Source organism: Hydra vulgaris, chromosome 15 (assembly GCF_038396675.1).
Source record: "Hydra vulgaris chromosome 15, alternate assembly HydraT2T_AEP".
NCBI lineage: Eukaryota > Metazoa > Cnidaria > Hydrozoa > Anthoathecata > Hydridae > Hydra > Hydra vulgaris.
Genome location: NC_088934.1, coordinates 22,482,444 through 22,508,420, shown reverse-complemented (window position 1 = coordinate 22,508,420; position 25,977 = coordinate 22,482,444). Strand labels below are relative to the sequence as shown.

The following is a 25,977-nucleotide window of genomic DNA, read 5'->3' as shown; positions in this document are numbered from 1 at the left end:
CTAAGAATGTAAAAAAAAACATTAATGGTAATGTATAAATGTAATTTGTATAGTGGTTAACAGGGTTGGTGTCAAATACGTATTTGTATTCGAATTTGTATTTCTATTTGGTATAATTAGTCTAATTAGATGTATTTGCATTCGTATTGTATTTGAATAAAAAATTTCTTAAATAATGGTATTTGTACTTGATTGAAATGTTTTTGCAAAGCCATAAACAAGTTTAACAGGGTTTTCTTTGTGAAATACCACAAGGCTCCTTGTTTTTTTATTTTTAACACTAAAATAAATAAAAAGTTTGTGAGAAGAATTATTTTCATTCTTCTATTAGACCATTTCTTATTTTGAAAAAATCATTACATTTTTTCTTAAACTAAAGTACAAATATTTGTATTTGGAAAATGCCAATTAAATATATTTGTATTTGAATTTGTATTTGGAAACCTAGAATTAAGGTATTTAAATTTGTATTTTTATAAGATCAAATGTATTTGACCCCCTGGTGATTAAGTAATAAACTTTTCCTCAGAATTATGTCTATTTTTATTGGCATTTCAGAGAAGATCAGCACTAATAACTGGTTCTGCATTATCGCTACTTATACTCTAATTTTTTATAAACTTTATATATCAGTATTTTATATATAACTATTAGCATTCCATGTATAAATGTAAAACATGTTTATTAATTACTTTCTTCTTCTGCACCACACTATAAGTGCTATAAAAATGATGCCACCCAGAATTGATATTATGATCATGACAACTAGCCACATTGCTGAAAGAAAACAAATAATGAACAAACTTTTTATTTTGCACTGTGCAGTCATTTATAGACAAAAGATGTAAAATTTATAAGTATAGACAACAAATTACAAGTTAAACTGTTGAAGAAGCATTGATGTTCAGCTGATTTTGAACAACCTTTACTAGTACATATATTAATTTTATATTTTCGCGTAGAACTATTCTCATCATAGATTTCGTAAGATAATTTTGATGTTACATCAACTTTTTTCTCATTTATTTGATCATCTAAATCCATTATGTTTACCAAAAAGTGTGTATAATTCTCTGATAATTCATCATTTGTCGGTTTCTTTAAAAAAAAAATTAGCAAACAGAACAATAAGCAAAATAACAAACCAATAAAAATAAGTGATTTTATTTTGCAACAAAAATATTCTTATATAAATATTCTTCTATATATATTATATATATATATATATATATACAGCGGTGGACCACTCATTTTTTAGTTGGTTTCTTAATCTTTAAATTAAAATTAAGAAGATTCTAATTTACATATTAAACTTTTTTTTTTTAATATCTTGTTAATTAAAACATACGGATTAAAGTGGTATAATTTTTTTAATCAAATTCTAATTAAATAGTGTTTAACTTATTAAAAAACTGATGAGTATTTATCTTCTTTAAATAAATTGGACAAAATTTAACGACCACTTTCAAATCTTTAATTTGCACTAATTAAAAATAATAATCCATTATTTTTTTTAACTGTCTTAATTGCTTATTACATTGGCTATAAAATAAAATGTCGAAACCTGAGTTTCGATATCAAATAAACATTTATTTTTTGAATTGCAATAAGGATATAAAAATATTGCAAAAATGCGTGCAAAGATCGAAAAAAAAGACAGATACGCAGCTCTTGTATTAAAAGAAGAAGGCTATAGCATCAGACAAATAGCAGAAAAGCTCGGAAGGTCTCACTCTTGTATTATTAACATAATTCAACGATACAAAGAGACCCGGTTAATTAATGATCATCATAGAACTGGACGCAATAAAATTTCAAATGACCGTGATATTCGCTCGTTAGTGAGATTAATGAAAGAAAACAGACAAGCATCATCTACAGACTTGTCTACGAAATGGATACTGTCAAATGGTCTGAAAGCAAGCCCTAGAACTGTGCGAAGGGTCCTCCACAACTTAAATTATTTATGGCGTGCTGCTGCAAAAAAACCAGGCTTAAATAAAAAACAAAAATTTGCCAGGAAAGAGTGATACAAACTACATAAAAGTTGGTCAACAGATCAGTGGAGCCGTGTGGTCTTTAGTGATGAAATGAACATTGAGGTAGACAACAGAAAAGGTCGTGTAATGTTGCGTAGACTTCCAAGCGAACGGTTTGATGAATCATGCATTTTGAAATGAACAAAACAAGGCAGTGGGTCAATAGGCATTTGGACCTGTATGAGTGCCTGTGGAGTTGGCGTACTTCATTTATTCGATGGTAGACTAAACAAAGAAAGGTACATCGAAATTTTGGAAAACTCGCTTATACCTAGCATTGATTTATGGCAGTTGCAAGATGGATTTATTTTCCAGCAAGATAATGCGCCGTGTCATAAAGCGCATGTTGTTAGCGATTGATTCAATTCTAATAAAATTCAAGTGCTTCCATGGCCTGCCAATAGTCCAGACTTGAATCCAATAGAGAATTTATGGTCGTGGCTTGATCACAAGCTTGGTAAAGAACAACTTTACAATTTGGAAGATTTGAAATCTTCTATCTCTCATCATTTGAAAAATGTGCCTGATGAAGTAATCAAAACTTTAATGAATTCAATGCCAGAACGAGTACAGAGTACAAGAGTGCTTGAAAACAAATGGAGGAACAACACGTTTTTAAATTATTTTTTTATAGCTTTTTGAAATATTTTTGAAACCAGTCTTAAAATTTTGTCCAATTTTTTTTCCCATTTATATTTTTTACTAGTCAGTTTTTTAATTTTTTGACAATATTTTGTAAAAAAATTTTAAATTCTTATATTATTATAAAAAATAAAATACAATAAAAATTCTTTCTAAAATTGTTTTTCTTTTTTTGATACCTTTTTCCAAAATAAAATTATACTAAGGTTAAAAATAAATTTTGATATATATATATATATATATATATATATATATATATATATATATATATATATATATATATATAAATATATTTATTTATATATATATATATATATATATATATATATATACATACATACATACATACATACATACATACATACATACATACATACATACATACATACATACATAAATACATAAATACATACATACATATATACATATATATATATCAATGCTATCTATATAAATAACTATCAATGCTTTATTGAAAAACATTTTTTACAGATTTATTTAAAGTCTTCTAGGGGTTGCTCAAAGCTCTTGAACATTTTAAGTAAATTTTAACAGAAAATGTACAAAAACGCTATGTTATTTTTAGTATAACTGTCGAAAAATGTTGAAATTGATCAATTTAAGTTATTGATTAATTAAGTTATGGATGCCAATTGATAAGTTGATGATTATTTAAGCTATTGTGAGTATTTTTTTTTTAATTTTACACAATTTTGACCCAAATTTGACCCAAATCAAACAAATTGTATGTCATTTTCTAAAACACATAGGAAATAATGTTTTTGTTATAATAGTTATTTATTTTACCTGCATGCTATGATTTGGTACATACAATTTTGCATTTTTGTTTAGAAAAAATAGAAAATGTTGACTAGGAGTGGAAAAGAATTAAAAGTGACAAACCCAATTATACCATCTTCGCCATTACCTTCGAGTGTTCCCGCAACTCCGCCATCTTCAAAACCTACCACTAGAACTAGTACAAATTTTTGGTTGATTGGTCAGCCATGTTCATCAATTACAGGAGCAAAGTTACCTACACACAGACAGATGATGAAGTATGTTTTATATCTGAGACATGATCCTGATAGCGTTGGTAACAGTGTTAAGAATGAAGAAATTTCTTACATCGTTGCAGACAGTGTTGCAGATTTTTGGCACATGGCTCGCATCAAAACCAAAGTAAGACAAAACTGTATGTTTGATGTTCTTGGATTATGGAATGAATGGACCAGTTTAAAAAAAAATAGAAGTCATGCCACCGACCCTGGTAACAAATGAGAAAACTTCATCTCAGAGCTTGATATGCTTTTCGACATTGGTGCTCCAGATGCAATTGATGACATAAGAAAATCTAGACTTCTATCTCAGAAACACAAAGATGATGACATTGCATTTTATCTTGGTCAGAAACATGAAAGAAAGTCTAGTATGAATGGCCAGGATAAAATTTTTGAAGCAAAGGCTTTACAGTTTCTGACCAGAATTGAACAGCAGCAAAAACGACAAGAAAAAGAAACAGAAAGACTAGAGAAAAGAGCAGCTGCAGAGCTAGAAGGAAATGAATTTTTTGAAGAGTCCGAGGATAATGCACAAGTTGGTTGTACGGAAATTGATCCGGATTTTGAGCCAGATCACATTATTGAAAAAATAGAGTTTCAAGAATTTGTTACACTTCAAGTTCCCAGAAAAATTATGGAATGTGACGAGTTAACGACAGCAGCCGATCAGTTAAAGTTGTCCGACAATCAAACTACAATGATAGTTTCAGCTATAATAAAAGCAGCGGGTGGCAATCTAGACGACTTCGACGTATCCCGTTCAACTACGCGTCGAAAGCGAATGTCAAACAGACAGCACATTGCAGAAAACATAATGGAGAAAATAAAGGAAAAACCACCTCAATTTGGTGCCATGCACTGGGATGGAAAGTTACTGCAGGACTCTCTTGGTGATAAGTTTGAACGTCTAGCAATTCTTCTGTCAGGTTCACCAGAATTTTCATAGGGAAAATTGCTGGGTGTGCCACAACTAATTGATTCTAAAGGACAAACTCAAGCTGATGCCTCATATGATCTCTTAGAAGCAAAAGAATCAGTTGTCGCTTCGGTATTTGATACTACAGCAAGCAACAGTGGGGTCCATAAGGGTGCAGCTAAACTTATCGAAGAACTTGTTGATAAAAAGCTATTTTATCTTGCTTGTCGTCACCATATCCTTGAACTTGTAGCTAGCGCTGTTTGGAAATCACTGTTTGGTGAAATCAGAGGACCAGAAAACAAAATGTTTGCTACCTTCAAAGAGGCATGGTCAGGTCTCGATAAGCAATCACCTATCCAGTTGCTGAAAATTGAAAATCCATGGTTGTTGGAAGTTAAAGAACGAGTCATTGAAAATTTAAAAATGCTGCTCAATAGCAAGGAATCATCTGTGTTTCCTCGGGATGACTACCGAGAGTGCCCAGAAAATAATCTTATTGTTCTGGGTGAAACACCACCTCGTGGTACCCATTTCCTCAAACCTGGAGCTCAGGCTCGTTGGATGGCTTGCAACATATATGCTGGGAAGATGTTCATGTTTTCAAAAGCAATGAAATACGACAAGGAAGCTGTGATTAAACTGGAACGTATAAACAGATTCTTGGCTCTTTTTTACACCTCAGCATGGATGCAAGCCAGTATTGAAGCCGATGCTCCCGTAAACGATCTAGAACTCATTCATGACATGATGGATTTCCGCAATGTAGACAGAGAAATTGCAGATGTTGTGGTAGCCAAACTAAACAACCATCGATGGTACCTCATTGAAGAAGTTGTTCCTTTTGCTTTATTTAGTTATCATCCTAAAATGAGTGACCATGTTAAGCAAGAAATAGCAAACAAATTGTGGACAATAGCAGTGCCTGAAAACTTCCGAATGGGTAAACCAATCTTCAGACAAATCAAACGCAACACACTTTGAAGAGTCTGTTAGGACCGGAGTCACACTGTTGTTCCAGAATCTCAACATCAGAAGAGATTGGCTTGCTAAACCAGTGAATCAATGGGCAGCAGATGAAGACTTCCAAGTTGCTGTTCGAACAAAAGTTTGTTCGAACAGTAAAAGTTGTCAACGATGCTGCCGAACGAGGCGTCAAACTAATCTCAGATTTTGCAACAATAATAACAACAGATGAACAACAGAGAGCATGGCTATTGCAAGGTGTGGAACAACATCGAAAGCTGTTTCCAAGTTTTGACAAAAAAACACTAAACATTTGAAACTAATAACTTGAACTTACTAACTTGAAGTGACAATTTCAACATTTTTCCTCATTTTGGACCTTAAAAACTATGAAAATATTGAATTATTTTCCAGAAATATATGTAGAACGTAAACAAACATGCACAAGTTGTGCATCATAATATTACTATATAAAAAATAAAAATTTCCATAATTACTTTAATAAATCTAATTGAGTAAGACCAAGTAAGAACAAAAGTAAGATAGCGTTTTAATACATTTTCTGTTATATTTTAGTTAAAATGTTCAAGAGCTTTGAGCAACCCCTAGAAGACTTAAAATAAATCTGTAAAAAATGTTTTTCAATAAAGAATTGATAGTATAATGGGAAAAACTTCACTAGGCTATGTTCTGGGTTGTGTAATAATTTCTGGACAGCCCTAATAATATATATATATATAATATTTATATATATATATATATTATATATATAACATATATATTATATATATATAACATATATATTATATATATATAACATATATATTATATATATTATACATACATATATAAATACTACAGCTGATAGAAGATTAGAGACGATGTTTGAAAACTATTTAGCCTATCTCCTAGCTAAAAACTTTTAATAAAGTGTGGCTTTAGTGACGTTTTAGTGATTGCAAAAATATTTTTCAGAGAATATATACTTTTATTTTTACTTCATTTACAGTTTATAAATAAAATGTGGTGTTCTTGTTTTATTTTGTCTACTATTATTTATTAAAAGTTTTAAAAGTCACAATTAATTTTTTAGAAAACATAAAACACTTACAGACCAACTTATTTTGATGGCATTATTGTTTTCTTCATCACGAGAACATTTAAATGCAGGTGGAATTCTGGGAACTAAAAAAAGTTTTTTACTTTTTTTTCAACATCTGCATTTTCTATATAAAAAAAATATACAAACAAATATACTGTGTATATTAATACTTACCTGCACTATTTGTATTATGGTAGAGATAATCTGACCAAGCTGAAAATACATTGTTGTAGCCAATCGAATATCGTAATCGAAATCTGTACAGATAATTTTCTTCAAGAGCTGATAATTTAATATAGCAAGTTCGATACATGCTCACATTGTTTTCCTTTGTTAGAATAAAACTTAAAGTTAAATTCATACTTTATGAAACATCGTGAAACAAATAATTACTGAAATTTTACCTTATTGCACCCATAGTACAACCACTAAAACATTTTAAAATATTAATACAATCACTAGAAATATATAACTTAAAACATATTAACTAATTAAAAAGAAAATAAATGAAATATGCACATGATAAACTTAACATTAATAATCAATTTTATTAGAACATAAAAAATATTAAATTTATAGTCCCAATTATTAAATTTAAAATTCATATTAAAAATATTTTGTCAACTATAAACAACTGTTTATATTTCTAGCTGCTTTTTGTAGACAATTATGCACAGTATTTTCTAGACAATACATAAAACTAATTCTTAAATTTAGCCTTCTAACCAAAAAAACTTATAAAAAATTTGCTTTAAGTAACAGCAAATGTAACTTTATAATAATGCTGAACCTTTTAGCTTTTATAATCATTTAAGAGGTTTCTATGATGACAATATTAAAGCTTAATAATGTTTACAAATAATTTCAGATTTTATTATCTTTTCAAAAGAAAGAAATTATCTGAAGTTCTAAACTACAAAAGAACTGATGATGTTATTGTTTGTAATATAAAAGAACTACAAAAGAACTGATGGTCTTAATGTTTTTACTCTAAAAGAACTGATTTTCTTATTGTTTGTACTCTAGAAAAACTACAAAAGAACTGATAATCTTATTGTTTGTACTCTAAAAGAACTACAAAAGAACTTATGGCCTTATTGTTTATACTCTAGTATAACTTGTATAACCAATCTATGTTTATACTCTGTATAAACTACAAAAAAAAAAAATTGTAGCTCAATATGTAACTAAATGCAAAAAAACAAAAAAAAAACACCTAAAATAACAATGATATTACCAATGATAAACCTATGAATAAAACACAACTCGATACTTACCTCAGAATTAATAGATTGAGAACAAATCCATTTCTGGTCATATGAACATTGTTCAAGTTCGATTTTTTCTATTTTTTCAACTTTATAGCAATCTTCAGTTAGTGTGTCATAAGAAATATAAATTGCCTTTTTCCCTTGCACATCTTTTAAAATATTAGTGAATGGACCAAAAATCACTATGTTTAAACAAATTTTGTAAAGCATAAAATTTTTTTTTTAAATAATCAACATACAGAAATAACAAAGTTAATATATTATCTTTCTAACTGAATACAAATAATAGTAAATAAAAATGAAATAGAAATTTTTTTGTATATTACTGCTAATATTTAAATTGTATATAAATATAAAATATATATATATATATAAATATAAAAAAACATTCTAATTATTTTTATCATAAATATAATCATTATTTATATTAAATTAAAATTATCATAATTGTTTTTTTTTAATTAAAACCAACTAAAGTTAATTTTGTTTGTTTTATGCTATAATTTCCTCAATTTTTTTAAATATCTGAACTTAGTGCTTGAATTAAGTTAGTAAACTTAGGTATGTGACATGAAATTTTTAAATTAATGAAATTCTAGATTGTTATATATCATTAAAAAACACTTCAGTATTTTAAAGGTGAAAAAATTATTAAAGTTGAACAATTCTACAAAAAGTTATAGTGTTTTAAATATCAAATTTTTGATATATGGATTTCTTGAAGAAATAGTGATCAAATTAGAGTTTTTCTTAAGTTAAAATGTCATGACTTTGTTAGTCAGATAGGCATCCTATAATACATTTTAAAACCTAATTTTTTTGTTAAAATTTTGAATTATTAATTGGATTTTTTAATATATATTTTTCCATTTCACCATTAAATATGATTGTGATACCTTAGGTAGAGTGGATAGAAGTCTATTTGGCTATGAGTGTTAATAGTTGTACCGAATCTTTGTATTTTCATATCTAAATGCAAACCATTTAGACTCAAAACAAAGAAGTTTTAGGGAAATACATACTATAGCCTTTAATAAAGGACAAGAGGCAATAATCCAAACCATAACTCACAGGGATGTACCCTCATGATTGTCCAGTGGCACGGGACAACTTGTTTTCTCCAAGGGCGACTAAAATTTTGAAAAAAATGTCTGTCAATAGCCTGGCAGGATGACTAGACAGTGTTATTTACAAAAGTGTGTTTATTAATAAACCAATATTTTGAACTATTAAGAATTTATTCCTTGCAATTATTTAAAAGAAACCTTTAAAAAGCATTTAAAGTAGTATACACTTCGTTTAATAATGAGTACACTACGATGCGTTATATAATTTTACTCAACTTAATAAAAAGAAGCCAACACATGATTTATTATTTGTAAGTGAGGGTGTACTGTTTTCATAAATGTTGTTGTTGCATTTTGAAGCATGTTTCTTTTCTATTAAAAATAAGCTATAAATTACATTTTCTTCCAAATGCTAATATGTCATTTTTTAAAACTTATAATCACATTTTATATAATATGAATAGGGAGTTGAATCATTAATAACATAGAATCTCTTTTGCTTTTCATTATTAAAATAAACTTTTATTTTAACTTTGTCGAACAAAATTAACAAACAAAAAAAAAACATTGAGATGCACGTGAAAAATCATTCTTAGAATGCACCTTAATGATGCAGGTGGAAATTCAATATTTCTAAAAAAAGTAGTTTTAGTATAATAAAAAATATAGAAATGTCACTAATAGTGATTTGCCGAATACCAAATACTTGGCTAGGCGCCGAAGCACTGAATATTTAGATACCGAATATTTGATGACACTTAGTTAACTTTGAAGGTTCTGATCTGCTTCATTGAAGTGGACATGTTAACTGTGCGTTTATGTTTCATTTTTGACTAGGTCCCGTCACAGCATGCTTTATTTGTTAAATGTTAACATCAAATTGTTTTAACTATAATTATGTATAAAAGTATCATACTCTTCAAACCATTTAAAAAGGTTACAAAAATAACCAGCTCAGGTATATCTTGCATTTCTGAAGTAATTTGAGAAGTTACTATTGATAGATATAGCACAAAGAACTCTAAACTTATTAAAAATTACATCTTCACTACAACCTGATCTTTAGGTTAACTTAACTTATGATTTAAAGAGATTGCCAATTATACAGTAGCCTTTTTATTGATCTACATTTTAAAAAAAAGCTCTGAGAAAGATTAATTCAGTGGAGGATTAATCTTTCTCAGTGAAAAAATGATTGACACTGATGAACCTCTCCAGTGCTGAGTAGCACCTGTGACAATTCATCTCCACTTCGTAAGAAAAGTAATGTAAATGAAAATGAAAATATATATTACCATGTTATTTGTATAATATACGTAAAAAAATACAAACATAAGATGCAGAAAAGAAAATTCCTATTGCAAATTAAATTAGTTTTTATATGAAATTATTAGCTTAAATTGGACATCAAACCCTAACAAGGTGTGGTCAGCAAGTGCAAAACATCATTGTAACAAAACTTGATAAAATTTTCTTATTATTTGCTGGCGGCGGTATACATAGTGAATGGCTATTTTTGAAAGTTGTATATTTTTTAAATGTATATTTTATGAGGAATTCGCAACCATTTTCTATCATCAAACAATGAAAATGTTTTTATAATAACTTACTACCTTTGATTTTAAGTATCAAATATGCCAACTAATTTTTTAAATTGAAAATTGAAAAAAAAAAACAAAAAAAAAAGTTTTGAGTAATCCGTTTTTATGAGTTTTTTTCTCTCGCTACAATCTGGAATTCCGTATTCGGCTAAATAGTTTACAATATTCGACCAAATACTGAATAGAAAAAAAGTAGCCAAATAGGTCAAATACTGAATAGTCAACAAATATTCGTCACGCCTCAAAAAAATTTAAAAAAAATTAAAATGCCTCAAAAATATTTTTATAACATATTTGATTGAAAATATTTTTCTTTTTATAAAACATTTCTTTGCGCTTATGGGTTTCAAGTTTTTATTCCACATAATGAAACCTTTGTTCAGATTAACAAAAAGTAACGAAATGAAACCGATATCAACTACAACAAAAATGAAAATCTTTAAAAGTTATCTTTTAATCAATATCTCTTTTAAATTAATTTAATTTTAATTAAAATGTTTTTTATTAGATGTATTTTAGTAGCCAGTTGTTTAATTTTTTTTTCGCAGTATTTTTACCCAAGAAAAATACTGAAAAAAAAATATACAGGACTACTGATTATCATAGCGGACAACTCAAATAAGAAAGAAAAACAATTTCAGCAGCCTCCAGGGCGACCGGAAAAAAACCAGAGGGTACACCATTACCTCAACTTCGGGAAGGCATGGGAAGTGGTTAAAGACAAATAATAACTTTACTATTAAATTACAATTTTTATAAGAATGTTAATAACAATGGGGCTGTCAATTAATTATGTCAACAAAATAGGGGGAAAGGGGGTCTGAAAATTTTTGACAAAGGGAGGAGGTTAAGGAAAATTGTTGACATAAATAATGGACAGCCACTATATAAAAAAACTTAATATATAACGAAATTATATACAAAATAAACTTCGAAAAAAATATACCCATACACACTACACATACTTCTACCAATAGGTGCATTTAGATATACCTAAAAGTGTATCTGCATACATGTTTTAATAAGTGTATGTATAGTGATTAACAACTGTTTGATTTTCCTTTTCTATCACCACCTCCTATGCCACCCAGATAGTCACCAGAAAGCTGATACTAATATTGAAGCAAATTATTGCCTCTATTCTGGGCCCATATACAGAATGCCTGTTTTCATTTAAGCCCAAGCTAACAAGCCTATATTTTGTAAAAATAAAAAAATTAATAAAATAATCAAAAAATTGAGACAAAATTTACAATGGAGGTCTTTACCACCATTGTTGGCGCCAAATGGAGATTTTGCGCCAACAATGGTGGTAAAAACCTCCATGATAGATATGCACCGATTTGTGGAGATTTAAAAACTTTTAAAAAGGTGCAACTGGTAGTTCAGCTCATTCATATACTTTTCATAGGTTGCACAAAGCTTGCTTATAGTAAGATATTTTTTTTTTCTTTTTTTTTCTGATGAATCTTTGTTGATGAAACACAGTGTTAAATGGAAAAAATTTTTGTTAAGTGATTTTCTACTACTAATATATATATATATATATATATATATATATATATATATATATATATATATATATATATATATATATATATATTATATATATATATATTATATATATATATTATATATATATATATATATATATATATATAATATATATATAATATATATATATATATATATATATATATATATATATATATATATATATATATATATATATATATATATATATATATATATATATATATATATATATATATATATATATATATACATATATATAATATATATGGCCTTAAAAATGTTTAATGCAACAGCTTAATGCAATGTTTGACGATACAAAATTATCTTTATCTTAAATTACTGCAATAACATTAATTACCGCAAAATGAGTTAAATGTTATTAACAAATTTCTTTTTTTTCTCAACATTTGCATAAATGAATTAAGATCCCCATCATGTCCCTGGTAGTTCCACGCTAGTTCCATGTTTCTCCGCGCAGCGACTTTAATTGTCAAGGCTCATGTTTCCGAGTTATAGAGTAAAGAGAGAGTTAAAAAAAAAAAAACAATCAAGTAGTCTCCTCATCTGTAGTGGCCTTCTTGGCCTAGGAGAGGTGAATTAAAATAAAAAATTTAAAAAAATAAAAAATTGATAAATTTTTGAATTTTTAAAATAATTATTTCTTAAACTTCTAATTACGGCTTTACAATTACAAAATGATTTTTATTTTAAAAAGATTAGCGAGTAACAAATAAAAAAATTACATTAAATTATTTACTTTATTTATTAAAAGTCTATTATTTTATTTTTAAAATTATATCGCAGTATATACCGTTTATTAAAAAGTAATTGCTGCAATTTAACTTGGGTTATGAAAAAAAAAGTTTAACTTATGTTTTGTGCAAACTTTTGATGCAGCCGTTTATTTAAAACTTAATTGAGTAAAAAAAAAAAATGTTTAGGAAGGAAAACCGAAAAAGCAATTGTGATAAAAATTAGCTAATTTTTTTTTACGAACAAATAAAATTTCAATATTGAATAATATTTAGTAATATTTCTAAATAAAAATTTGACAGTTAAGTTAAACCCAATCATTAACTTTTTTTTATTAGTAAATAGCACTTATATCAAACATAATTATCATTCAAACTTTTGTAACAAATATTTTTACATAAACCTTTTTTTAAAATTACTTCTTTTATCATACCGCTTATTGAATAATTTAAAAGTTAAAAAATGATAAAAAGTCGCTTAACTGAAATTGGTTACTTGTTTTTTGCTTTTTAACATTCAGTGTGCTTATTCTACCTGCCCCATCCCTTTTGGTTTACCATATTATTTGTATAATATACGTAAAAAATAATTGATAATAAATCTTTGCTTGAATTTTGTGCTCTTATACCAGACATCTGCTCAACACATTTTAATAGTTGTTAGCTAACTCTTACTCTAATATATTCTTTTCTCCTTCTTCCCTAAGGCTCCAACAGCTATATGTATTCCATTAAAATAACTGGTTTTCGAGTTCAGTTGCAAATGATAAATGTTAATGTAACAATGTATATATATTGCAAAAAAAAATCTTTTGAAATACTAAATTCAATAGCAACCACCATAAAAAAACGAAAATAAAAACAATAAGCAAATTATCTAATTTATTATATGACTTTTATTACTTTCTGTTTAAATTTATTTTCCTATTGGTTAATTTCCTATTGGTTAGTTTTGCTTTCTTTGTTTTTGAAACTGTTATTGAAAGTTTTTTCCACAAAGTATTGAAACACTATATATAATAAAACTTGCAAACGGCCATGACCAAGTTTTCTAAAGTAAAAACTTATGAGTGGACATACAAGATGAAAAACTTCACGCATCTCCTGGGAAGGCTTGCACTGCTTCTAAAATTAAATAAAAAGTTCTATCTAGCATATAACATTTAAGGCACCAGGTTAAAGATGAATATGATATCTATGAATAGCTTTAGAACACCATGGTAATTAAACTCTGTTTTCTAACGATATGTTGCTAAGACAAATTGTGCTTGTTTCAAAAAAAAAAACATTAAAAAATAAATTTAAAATTGTATAAATTTTTCAAAATACATTTTTTTTCTTGAAGGTTAGAAAAAAAAAAGTGTTGTTTCACGACTATACTACCATTTAAAAGGTTAACAAACTTACACAATTAGATTAGGTTTTTATTTAGTCTTATTTAGTATGTTATGACTGAAACAAGGTTAAAAAAAAGAAACATCCTCTTTTTATCCAATTCTAAATAGTCTTATATTGCTGTTGGCGGCATTTATAGACGCCCTTGCATAGAAATCAATGTTTTTAATAATATCATGTCTGTCCTGCTAGTAATAAGTCTGCTTTCTTACTTGGTGATTGTAATATTGATCTGATACAATTAAATAATGACATTACTCTTTATAATACTCTTATTTTAGTGTTAAAAAAAGAAGTTGGAGCTTTTAAATACAACCTTAAACTTCAAAATTGTATTTACTCGAAGAATACTGCTTTTCTACTTTTATTTTAAAAATACATCAAAGTGTATGTTTATATTTGGTTATAACTTATTTTAAACAAATTCATCAGGATGACATTTGTTAAAAAATTTTAAACTTCTTATTTATAACTTTTATTAACTTTTATTAAATATATATCTTATTTATATTTAGCATGATAATTTCTTTTTTAATCTTAAGCTTTTTCAAAAAAGCAATTGTGCGAAAAACCTTTTTCTGAAAATAATATTATGCATATTTATAATATTTGCATACTTTATTTATATTTAATTATATTAATTTATAGTTATAATTCAAGAAACCATATTAAAAATAATCTTGTTAACAGGTGATGCGGAAGTTATCGGACAAATCCTAATTTCATTATTTGAGCATAAAAATTAGTTTTTGTGGTTTTATGTGTAGGCATAAACGTTCTATAAAATATAAACTTTATTCTTTAAAACTCAATTATTTAAAATGAGGTTAAATGCAGCTGAACGAGAATCTTTTCGAAAGCGACTAAAAATGTTTTTTGTAAATAAACCTAATATATAAAAAAAAAAAAAATCGTAAATTATTTTGAAAAGGAAGGATTTGCTCGAAGTACAATATATGATAACCTAAAAAGACTTGAAACTGTTTAATCGTTTTTATGATAGAAAGCACCCTGGTCGCCCGACATCCTAGACTAGAGAAAAGAAAGCCGAATTAACGAGACTTGTCAACAATCGAAAAAGGGGTCAGTCAGAGAAAAATAGGTATTAAATTCGGTGTAAATCAATCGACAATTGGTCGTCAGTTAAAAAAAATGAATATTAAATATAGAAAACGTGAAAAGACTCCAAAATACACTATAGAACAACAAATAAAAGCAAAGAAAAGAAGCAGGAAACTAGTTGACCAACTCTATAACACAAAATTGCTTCTAGTCATCGATGATAAAAAATACTTTTGTTTTGCAGGGGACAACATGCCTGGAAATTCTGGATACTACACAAACAACAAAAAGACATGCCCAGAAAGTGTTCGTTTTATAGGAAAAGAGAAATTTCCAAAAAAATCATTAATGTGGATAGCCATATCTGACCATGGTATGTCCGAGCCATTGTTTTGCACTTCCAAGGCTGTAGCGATCAATTCATCAATCTATATTAATGAATGTTTAGAAAAACGACTTCTTCCATTTATTCACAAGTATCATGGAGACTTTAACTATTTATTTTGGCCAGATTTAGCAAGTTCTCATTATTCTAAAGATTCTTTAAATTGGATGGACCAATATATCTATTACGTTGATAAAGAATTCAATCCCCCAAATGTGCCTCAAGCACGACCAATTGACCAAATTTTTGGGGACATTTGGCACAGAAGGTCTCAACAGAGCAAGTTTCGATTGATCACATTAAACTAAAACTACAAGAAATTGATTTAAACTTTTTACAGTCAGAGCAAAATTGAGATCAATTGCAGATGGTGGTGTTTTTTCATATAAAAAATAATATATTTTTATTAAAAGATAAATGCTTTATTTAAAAAAAATATAATAGTAGTTTGTTTTTTTATTTATAAATAAGTTATTGACGTTTTTATTTTGGCCGATAACTTCCGCATCACCCGTTAGCATTTTTAGATTGAATATATCTAACTATATAAACTTGAATAACTTTTTATTGAATAACATTGGTAATGATTAACTGCAAAAAGGAAAATCCAAAATTTTATTTAAATAAACTTATTCAAGGGTGGCCAGCCAAAACTTAATTTAAAATTCCAAGATATTTCTAGGACTTTTCAAGGATATATTGATCTTTTCTCGACCAGAAAAAAACAAAATATACTTTGTCTTAAAATATATTTTGTATATAAATATAAATATATGTAGTAATATAGTTGTATATAGTATGGTACATATTGTATATATATAGATACACTAGGTTATCAAACACTTCTATTTAATCTCTTTCTTAGATTGTTCAGGTTTTTTTAGTGAAATATCAAGCTCTTGAATTGCCAGTTTTTTTTCTAAAATTGTGTTTCTAAATGAATTTGCTTTCGTAAGGATAGTGAAGTTTCGCTTTTCTTCTGCTTCAATGCTTAACTTGTCGGCATCAGTTTTAAGAACTTTGATGCATTTTGCAAAAAAAAAATTTCTGTTTCTTTATAATTACAAATTCTTCATCAATCAATTTAGGTTTCTTACTTACTTCGTCTACCTTTAACTGATCCTTATTTTCCTTTAACATTGAATTGTACGTGTTTTATGCTAACCTTCAGCTTTTTAAAAGATCACTGGGAAACTCATACTAATGAATAACAATGTCATGGAAATCGATGTGGTTATAAACTGTTCTTTGGGAAACAAGAGATCTTTCTTGTAGATTTTCTAGTAACAACTGCTTGTTAACACTAAATCCTTGTTCTGTTGCCTATTGGCCATAAGATAAAACAAAAATGATAGCACAGACTTTTCACAATGCTGAATATTTTTGAGTTTTGTGCAAATAGACACCAAGAAATTTATCAACAGAATCAGTTAATTCATTAAAGGACTCAAATTTTTTTATTATCATTTCAAAGACTCTAAATTGAACACATTGTGCACCAAAAAATTTATCAAACTCTTGTTTTGCATCATCTACATCGTCAGTTGAAAGCCATTTTAATGCACTTAATCTCTCAGCAAGACCCATAAGTTTCAGAGCGGATACTTCCTTGTTTTAAACCATTGCATTTGGAGACAAAGATAAAGCATTCCTTTTTAAAGAATACTTCAATAGACATCTTTCTTGTAAACTTTGCAATAACATTATGATAATCTGCCTACATTTTTTCTTAAATTCTAATTTCTCTTTTGGTTAACAATGAAGAGAACTTAGCATTTCAGTGCTGCTCCTATGTCAATATGGTCTACTTCTAGTTGGTTAATTAATTTCTCTACTTCAATTTTTGGTAAACTAAATGCAAACTTTGATGCTATTGTGCTGTCAGAGAATAATCAGAGAATTAGAATATTTCATTTAAATTTAAGCACGATTTTAAAGAAAAATGTGACATTACTACATTCAAGCTCCATATTATTTCTGCCTTGGTAACCAGATTTATAGTTTTTTGTTTTTTTTAAATTAGGAGAACTTTTATTTAAGTTACTGATAGAACACAGTCAATTAATCTGCTACAAGCATTCTGAAATTCAGGAAAACATACTTAAATAAAAGTAAAAAAAACTTAAAATAAAAAACTAGTAAACTACCAGAATATATCTGTTGCATTATGTGTCTTTGCATTAAATTTATTCTTTTTACAAGTTGGATGAGAATCTGAGGCAGATACTCCCATACTTCCATGTTAGAAATATTAATATCCCAACTGCACCAACTATAACTTGCTTTTTTCGAATTTGAAATACAAAATTTTACTCAAAAAGAACACTTTTTGTTGTATAGTCATTCTGTTTGAAAATGACAGCTCTTTGTATTAGGCATTATATTAGTTATATATATATTTTTAATAATTACTAGATGTTAATAATACTGACAGTAACAGTTAACAAAAATCTTTTTGCAAGTCAGAAAATACATAATTAATAAATTCAGTAGAAATCTACGCAATATTAATAATATTTCTGTAAAGGTAAAAACATGATAATGAAATATTGAAGTATTTCAAAAAAAGTTCAAGAATTTCCAGGATTTATTGCTAAAAGGGGTGTTTTTTCAGGATTTTTCCAGGACCTACCAAATTCCAGGACATTTCCAGGTTTTCAAGGACCGCTGGCCACCCTGTATTTGTATTGTTGTCCAACATTAACTAAAAATAACCTTGAGTTCTTTTTTTTTTTTTTTTTATATCTAAAAAATAAATAATAAAAAGACACACGTATCAGAGAAACAAAACTGCAACATGTTTTTTTTGTATTTAATTTTTAATAAGTGTCTGTTGTATGCACATATTAGCGTTAAAGAGAAATAAGTTAAGAAATTCATTATGAAGTAAGATGAGTTTATATAGATTGTTCAGCAACTTTTATGTTTCTCATTTTTATCGATCGAGTCTTCTCGACAGTTTGGTGTCACCTTATGGCCTATACAGTATATTCATTTACACATTGCTCTGCAATAAAATGTAATTGTACTTTACCATTCATTTTATTCCTTTCAATAAGCCTTTTTTTTTTTCAATTCAACAAAGGTTACAAGGTTTTTCGTTTGTTTTCATCTCATTTATTGTCTGACTTATATAACTCATCTGAAAATAGCAGACACCACATTATATATTACAAGACATCCATGTTGTAATTATTCTTATAATAATTACTGTTATATTTATAATTTTTATTGTGATTGTTATTTTGTTTAATTATATAAATATTCAGATATTTTTTGTAAATATATTTAATTGTTATATTGGCCGATTAATTTGGTGAATTGATCTGAACAAATGGTAATCTTTGTTGATTTCGTTAAAAAAATTTTTTACAATAGATTTGGATAGAGAGTGATATCTTTGCAAATAATTTATTGTAAATATCAAGTGATGCGGTGTTTCCTGACTTAGGTAGGGAAAATGACAAATTATTATTTCAAGTAGAAAGGAGCAGAATCTTGTCAATAACAACTAACAACTCTGAATAAAGATGAAGTACTGCACTGGTCAGAAAATGATAACGTGCCTATAATCAACCAATTCATAGGAAAAAGAAGGGTTTCTGTAATGTTTACTATAAAAAGTTTACAAACCACAGCAAGAATTATCTGTAGATGAAAGCATCATGCTATGGAGAGGTCGCCTATCCTTCAAAGTTTATAATGTTTCAAAAAAGACAAAATACGGAATTCATATAAGAATAGTTTGTGAAGCTAAAACCGGCTATATTTGTAACTTTCATATATACTGTGGAGAAGGATGTCGATTACAACAAACAATTTTAAATCTTCTGCAGCCATATTTGAACCTATGGCACCATATATATATATATATATATATATATATATATATATATATATATATATATATATATATATATATATATATATATATATATATATATGGATAACTATTATAATAGTGTTGACACTTTTAAAATACTTTTATAACATAGATTACAGACATGTGGTACTGTCCGCACAAACAGAGCCCAAAAATCTCATTTTTAACTCATAACTACCTAAAGAGTTCAGTTATTTTACTTAACTTTATTTTAATTAACTATTTTAAATTTTAGATGAATATTAATATATATTAAAACAGCATAATTCAAACTAATAAACATTCCCTTATAACATTTTAAAGTTACGTTACAGCTCAATCGGTTACAATTGGTAACAAAGTCACATTCACTAATTTTCAATTAAATATTAAGTAAATAAACTTGATAATGCAGTAAATGTTTGTTTATCATTACCGCATTCTATATATCACCTTTTACTTTATTTTTATTGTAAAATAGCTGTCTCAATTGGTTACTTTGTCATGAAATAATAATGTTTTAATCAGGGTTGATAGGTTTGAACCAATCAAAAAAATATTAATTTAAACCAAACTAATTTTTTTTTTAAACTTTTTATTTTCAGCAGGAAAGTAAACCAGGGTTGAGTTTACGAATAGAATTATATCTTTCATGTAAATGTGAATGCACTTATTTAAAATCATAAAGATGCTTCTGATAATTAATTTCTTAAATATATTAAATTTACAGTATGTTATTTATTTGGTATTTGTTTTTAAATGCGATAACAGGTGTGTGTATATATATATATATATATATATATATATATATATATATATATATAAAAATAAATTTATATATATGTATATATATATATATATACATATATATGTATATATATATATACATATTATATATATATATAAAAAACACTCCTAGCATGTATGTGTATATATACATATATATATATATACAACACATATATATATATATACATATATATATATATATATATATATATATATATATATATATATATACATATATATATATATATATATATATATATATATATATATATATATATACATATATATATATACATATATATATATACACTACTGTCAGAAAAATTGTGGACACCCTTGAATTTTGTAAAATGGTAACTGATCTAAGGATTTCATTAATCAATGCACACAATATTGAACACAAAACACAGTAATAATACAGTTAAGTAAAGTCTATATATATAAAAAAATCAATTAGTAGTCTATTGAATAGCCTTTGGCCCTGATAACAGCTTTAAGCCTATCGGTCATTGACAATGCTAATTTTTCAAAAAAATTAAGTGATAGTTCATGATTCCAAACTCTAATAATTCTGGCCTTGAGTTCAGTGGTATTCCTAAAAGTGTGTGTCCAAACCTTCCTTTTTAATACTGACCAGATATTTTCAATTGGGTTCAAGTCAGCAGACTGAGGGAGCCAATCCAAAGTCTGCCAACCTCTACCCTTAATTAAGTCTAGAACCACCCTAGCCCTATGGCAGGGTGCACCATCATCTTGAAGCCAAAACTCCTGATAAGCCCCAAAAAGAAGTCTGGCTGACCTACTGACCTGACCCTCTAACACTTTCAAGTACTACCTTGCATTGCAATTCTCATCAGGCTCCAGAAAACGAATACATCCAGCTCCTCCAGCTGAAAATGCTCCCCACATCATTACAGCAGCAGGATGCTTTACAGTGGGCATCACAAATTTAAACCTTTCCCCAGTTTTTCTCCTCAACCTAATTTTCCCACTGTCATTCCTAATGCAGATTCTGGTCTTGCCTGTGAATAACAGGTTTCTCCAAAAGTCTGCATTCTACCCCATGAACTTCTTTGTAAAAGCCAGTTGTAGCTTCCGGTATCTGTCAGTCAGCAGGGGCTTTCTGGGGGCTATATGTGACACCAATTCTATGCTGATCAAATTTTCATGGATAGTTGAGGTGGCTGCATTGATTCCCCTGCTCCGAAGTTCCTGTTGTAAGCATTTGCTTGACTTTGTGGGAGATCTTCGTACTGTAAGCTCCAACACTCACAAATCTCATTTTGACAAGATACGTATTCTTTATCTACTATATTTATATAAGCATTTGCTCACTTTTTTTGTTTATCTTAATCGAAAAGGCTTTTTTAGAAAAAGAAGAAAAAAACAAAGAGTAATGAATGAAAAAATTGCTGCCTCATGCCAAACCCTCAGTCGATGTTACAGCACTCCACTGCAAGTCAGGCTATTTATCAGTTATGTACTAAAGCCCCTGGTAGCAGGCTATTTCAGTGTGATGTCACACTGCTCACCTAAATTAGCATTATAATATATATATATATATATATATATATATATATATATATATATATATATATATATATATATATATATATATATATATATATAAATTAAAGAAAACATTAAATTGTAAAGATACCACAGGTTAAAATATTGTCTCATTCGGTCAAAATGTTACACATTATTATGTAATATATTACGTCTCGGTTACTAAAAAATAAGGGATATTTTGCAATAACATTCCATTACAATGTTACGTATTGTTACAAAAAATCTTACGTCTTGGTTACGTAAAAAAAATGGACATTTTGCACATAATGTAACAAATCTTGTTTACATCACAATACGTAACATAACTTTAAAATGTTATTGGGGATTAAAATAATAAAACTTAATAAAAACTTAATTATAATAAAAGATTAATTTTAAACCTAATATTCAGCTTCTTTACTTTGTATCAATAAACATAATATGTAATTATAAGAAAAGCAAAATTACCATTGTTATTTTCTTTAATAATAAAATACATACTTGTGAAATCAACCTGCCAAAAAATGCTGTCTGTTTTCAAAACTGTACCATTTCCAGAGAGTTCAAGGACAGATAAATGAACCGATTCGCCATTGTTAAAATATAGATTACTAACATTACATACTCCATTAAATTTTGTGATCATTAAACAGTTTATTTTTGGGAAAGTATGATTGTATGAATTTGTTATAAGGATAATTACACTTGAATTATTTTGTTGAGTAGAGTTATAATGTACATATAACTTTGGGCAAATAAATTTACTTTTATCTCCTCCATTCAAAGATGTTATCTTTACTAAAATAACAATAAATATTAAAATAGATTATTTAAAATTTCAGAATAAATTATTTAAACTTTTTAAATTTAAATAATTTATAGTTTAATTTAAAAAAAATTCTCTTAAACAAAAACATTTTTCCTCTCATAAAACAATAAAGTTTTATGGTTGCACATATGGTTGCACACATTTGAATCTATGATGGTGACTTTTGTAAAATTTTAATGTTTTTACCTAATGAATTAGTTTGCAAATAAAAGGAATTAAAATCTTTAAAATATTTATCTTTAAAAAGTATTGCAAAACCATTTTTTCATTCCTTCAAAGATAAATTATAATTTTTTAATTTTCAAAATTATATTTATTTTAAGTTTTTTAAAAAACAATTAATTAACTGTTTTTTTTTGGTCAGAAAATTAAACTTTTTCAAATTTTCAAAATTTTATTTTTTAATTTCACTTTCAATGCGGTTAACAACTTTACAATAATTAATTTAATCTAAATAAGGACTCTATAGAGTAAAACCAGGTCAAACCGCAAGCCATATCATTCTGCACACTGATTGAAATTATCAAATAAAAACTAAACGGATATGGGTTTGAAAAAAATAAAAATATATTCAAATACAGAACCATCTCCTCTATTCAAATTGATCAAATTATTCAACTCCATTTTCTTCTTTTTTTATACAACTTTAATGGGGAATAAACATCTTTTATATGTTTTGTTTCATTGCGAACAAGATAGTGCTTGAACCAAAACTGATATAAAAATAATTTTAGCACTATCTTGTTGGAAATTTAATTTTTATTCTGATAGTATAATTTTTATGCAGCTAGAACAAAAAGTTAAATCAAAAATCAAAAATGTAAAAAAAACTCTTTTTCCTGATAAAACTGCACACTCAATTAATTACTTAGTTTAGTTTTTGGCGGGTGACTAAGTGCGTATCTTTATTTAATTAACTTAGTGTTGATTCCGGTTTAATTAAAAATGAACTATTATGTTATTTGTTAATATAATCATCTCTTACTCATTAAAAACCAATTATTATATTATTTCTCAATATAATCATCACTCACTCAATTCAAATTAACTCACTCACTTTAACATGTCAACTAGAAAAAAATACATAAAAAAGCATAAAAGGAAGACAATATACTAACCGCATTAACTGAAAGAAAATAAAACTTAGAAAAGCTGCATTCAAAAATGGCGTTCTAATGTCAACGCTCAAAGATCACAAAGGTAACAACAACAAAGGCTTCCATTGCTCAGGTACAACAAAGGTACTCTCAAATGAAACAGAAAGATTGATGATGCATGCATTCCAACTACTTGGCGACTTTACCCCAAATGAAATTCTTGAATCTGTATGAGGCTACCTTAAATGGGAAGATCAATTGCATTTATTCAAAAACGACAAGCCTGGTAAAGACTGGTTTTATGTCTTTATGAAGAAATGGTCATAAGAAATTTTAACAAGAAAAGCGGATAGTTTGGCATTTAAAAGAGCCACTTTTTGTACACCAGGAATAATTGATTGGTATTTTGAATGTGTTGCCAAGCAATATCAACAGACTGGTATAACTGCTGGGTCGCATATTTAGAATCCTGATGAAACAGATTTTTCGGGTGATCAAGGCTAAGCAACTGTAGTGTGTCGAAAAGGGACAAGACATGCATTTAACTTACTGGCAACAATGAAAAAACTCATTATACTGTAAACAATTGCTGCAACACTGATGGCCATTTTGCACCATCATTTGTGATATACAGAGCCAAAAGAAAATTTATTCCTGACTGGGCAAGAGGTGGTCCTGTTGGCACCAAATATGCAATTTCAAAATCAGGTTGGATAAAACACGATGCATTTATTAAATGGCTGAAAGAAGTATTTATAGCCAAAACTGAACAAATTGGTGGTATTCATATTTTAGTATTAGATGGGCATACAATTCACATAACTTTGGAAGCGATATTGCTGAGCAAAACACAATATGATCTTGATTTGTCTACCAGAGCATTCTTCACATATTCTACAACCATTGAATAAAGGTGTCTATTTTCATGTCAAACAAGCATAGAAAGAAATTCTTACAAAGTAATGCAAAGACTCAAAATGTAAGAATTTAGATAAACAAAATTTTCCACTGTTGCTCTTACTGCTGTACGAGAGTGGTAAATGTTTTACAAGCTTGCATGCAATCAGTGGTTTCCAGTATACTGGCTTATTTCCACTTAAAAAAAAATAAATAAATCATGAGGCATTAGCAATAACACAAACGTTTAATCCACCTTCATCAACTTTAGCAGTCTCCGCAGCACCTACACCATCTTGCTCAGACACAGCTTCATTATCATCAACAGTGGCGCAGCACCTACTCTAACTACACACCAATTAACATATTTTTCTCAACTACACCAGCTTCAAGTTTTCATAGGTATCAAGCATGTGTCGAGAATTGCAAAAACACTATCGAGATAGAGTTGAAGAAGATTTTTCAAGCCAGAAATCAATCGCAAGTTAAGAAATTGAAGCAGCGCAACATGTCAAAACTTGGCAGAAAATGTATTGCCGAAGAAAACGTGATAGAGTTCCTCAAACAAAAAGATGAAGAGAAAGCAACAATGAAAGTTGCTGAATTTAACGCAAAGCATAGACTCACTATACCAAGTACTCAAATGCCTGAGCAACCTCAGCAAAACAATAATGAAGAACAAGTACCAGCAGCCAAATGATTAAAAATTGCAAAATGTAAAAAGTGTAGAGTACAGTTACACACAGAAATGTTGCGATGCGAGAATTCGATGTGTCAGGAATATTTGTACAAAGAAACATGTTTACCAAGAAATGTGTAGTTGGAACTAAATTTTTTTGTTGCAAAAAATGTTAAAACTTAAATATAGTTTCTTAAATAGAAGTAGTGTTAAAAAAAATATCAAAAAAAAATGGTAAAATTTAAAAAATACAATGTTTTCTCACGTGTGCGGTTTTATCAGTATGTTACTTAAAGTCGCACAACTTTTTTCTCTTTACTTTTAATATTTTTGATAATTTTATTATTATTTTTTTAACATATATTTATATTATCTTATGTAGTTTTTTATTACCTATCTAATATAACAAAATAAAAAAAAATGAAAAAAATGAAAAATCAAAAAGTTATTTAACTTTAATTGGTAAGAGTGTAATATT

General features: G+C 27.7%; 1 protein-coding gene across 3 annotated transcripts in view; it reads right to left on the bottom strand.

Annotated features, from left to right (window-relative positions):
• Positions 1 to 25,977, bottom strand: part of LOC136092219 (uncharacterized) — a 35,586-nt gene that overhangs the window by 3,771 nt on the left and 5,838 nt on the right. Inside the window, exons 2-9 of one of the 3 annotated variants that reach the window (XM_065819980.1) lie at positions 22,499 to 22,795; positions 11,659 to 11,858; positions 8,004 to 8,179; positions 7,131 to 7,154; positions 6,901 to 7,054; positions 6,736 to 6,809; positions 876 to 1,098; positions 693 to 777 (exon numbers count right to left, since the gene is read on the bottom strand). In XM_065819980.1, the coding sequence (XP_065676052.1) occupies positions 693 to 777; positions 876 to 1,098; positions 6,736 to 6,809; positions 6,901 to 7,054; positions 7,131 to 7,154; positions 8,004 to 8,179; positions 11,659 to 11,680 (758 nt within the window). In that variant the 5' untranslated portion in view covers positions 11,681 to 11,858; positions 22,499 to 22,795. The remainder of the gene's footprint in view (positions 1 to 692; positions 778 to 875; positions 1,099 to 6,735; positions 6,810 to 6,900; positions 7,055 to 7,130; positions 7,155 to 8,003; positions 8,180 to 11,658; positions 11,859 to 22,498; positions 22,796 to 25,977) is intronic. The other 2 variants (XM_065819978.1, XM_065819979.1) reach the window with 2 other exon arrangements.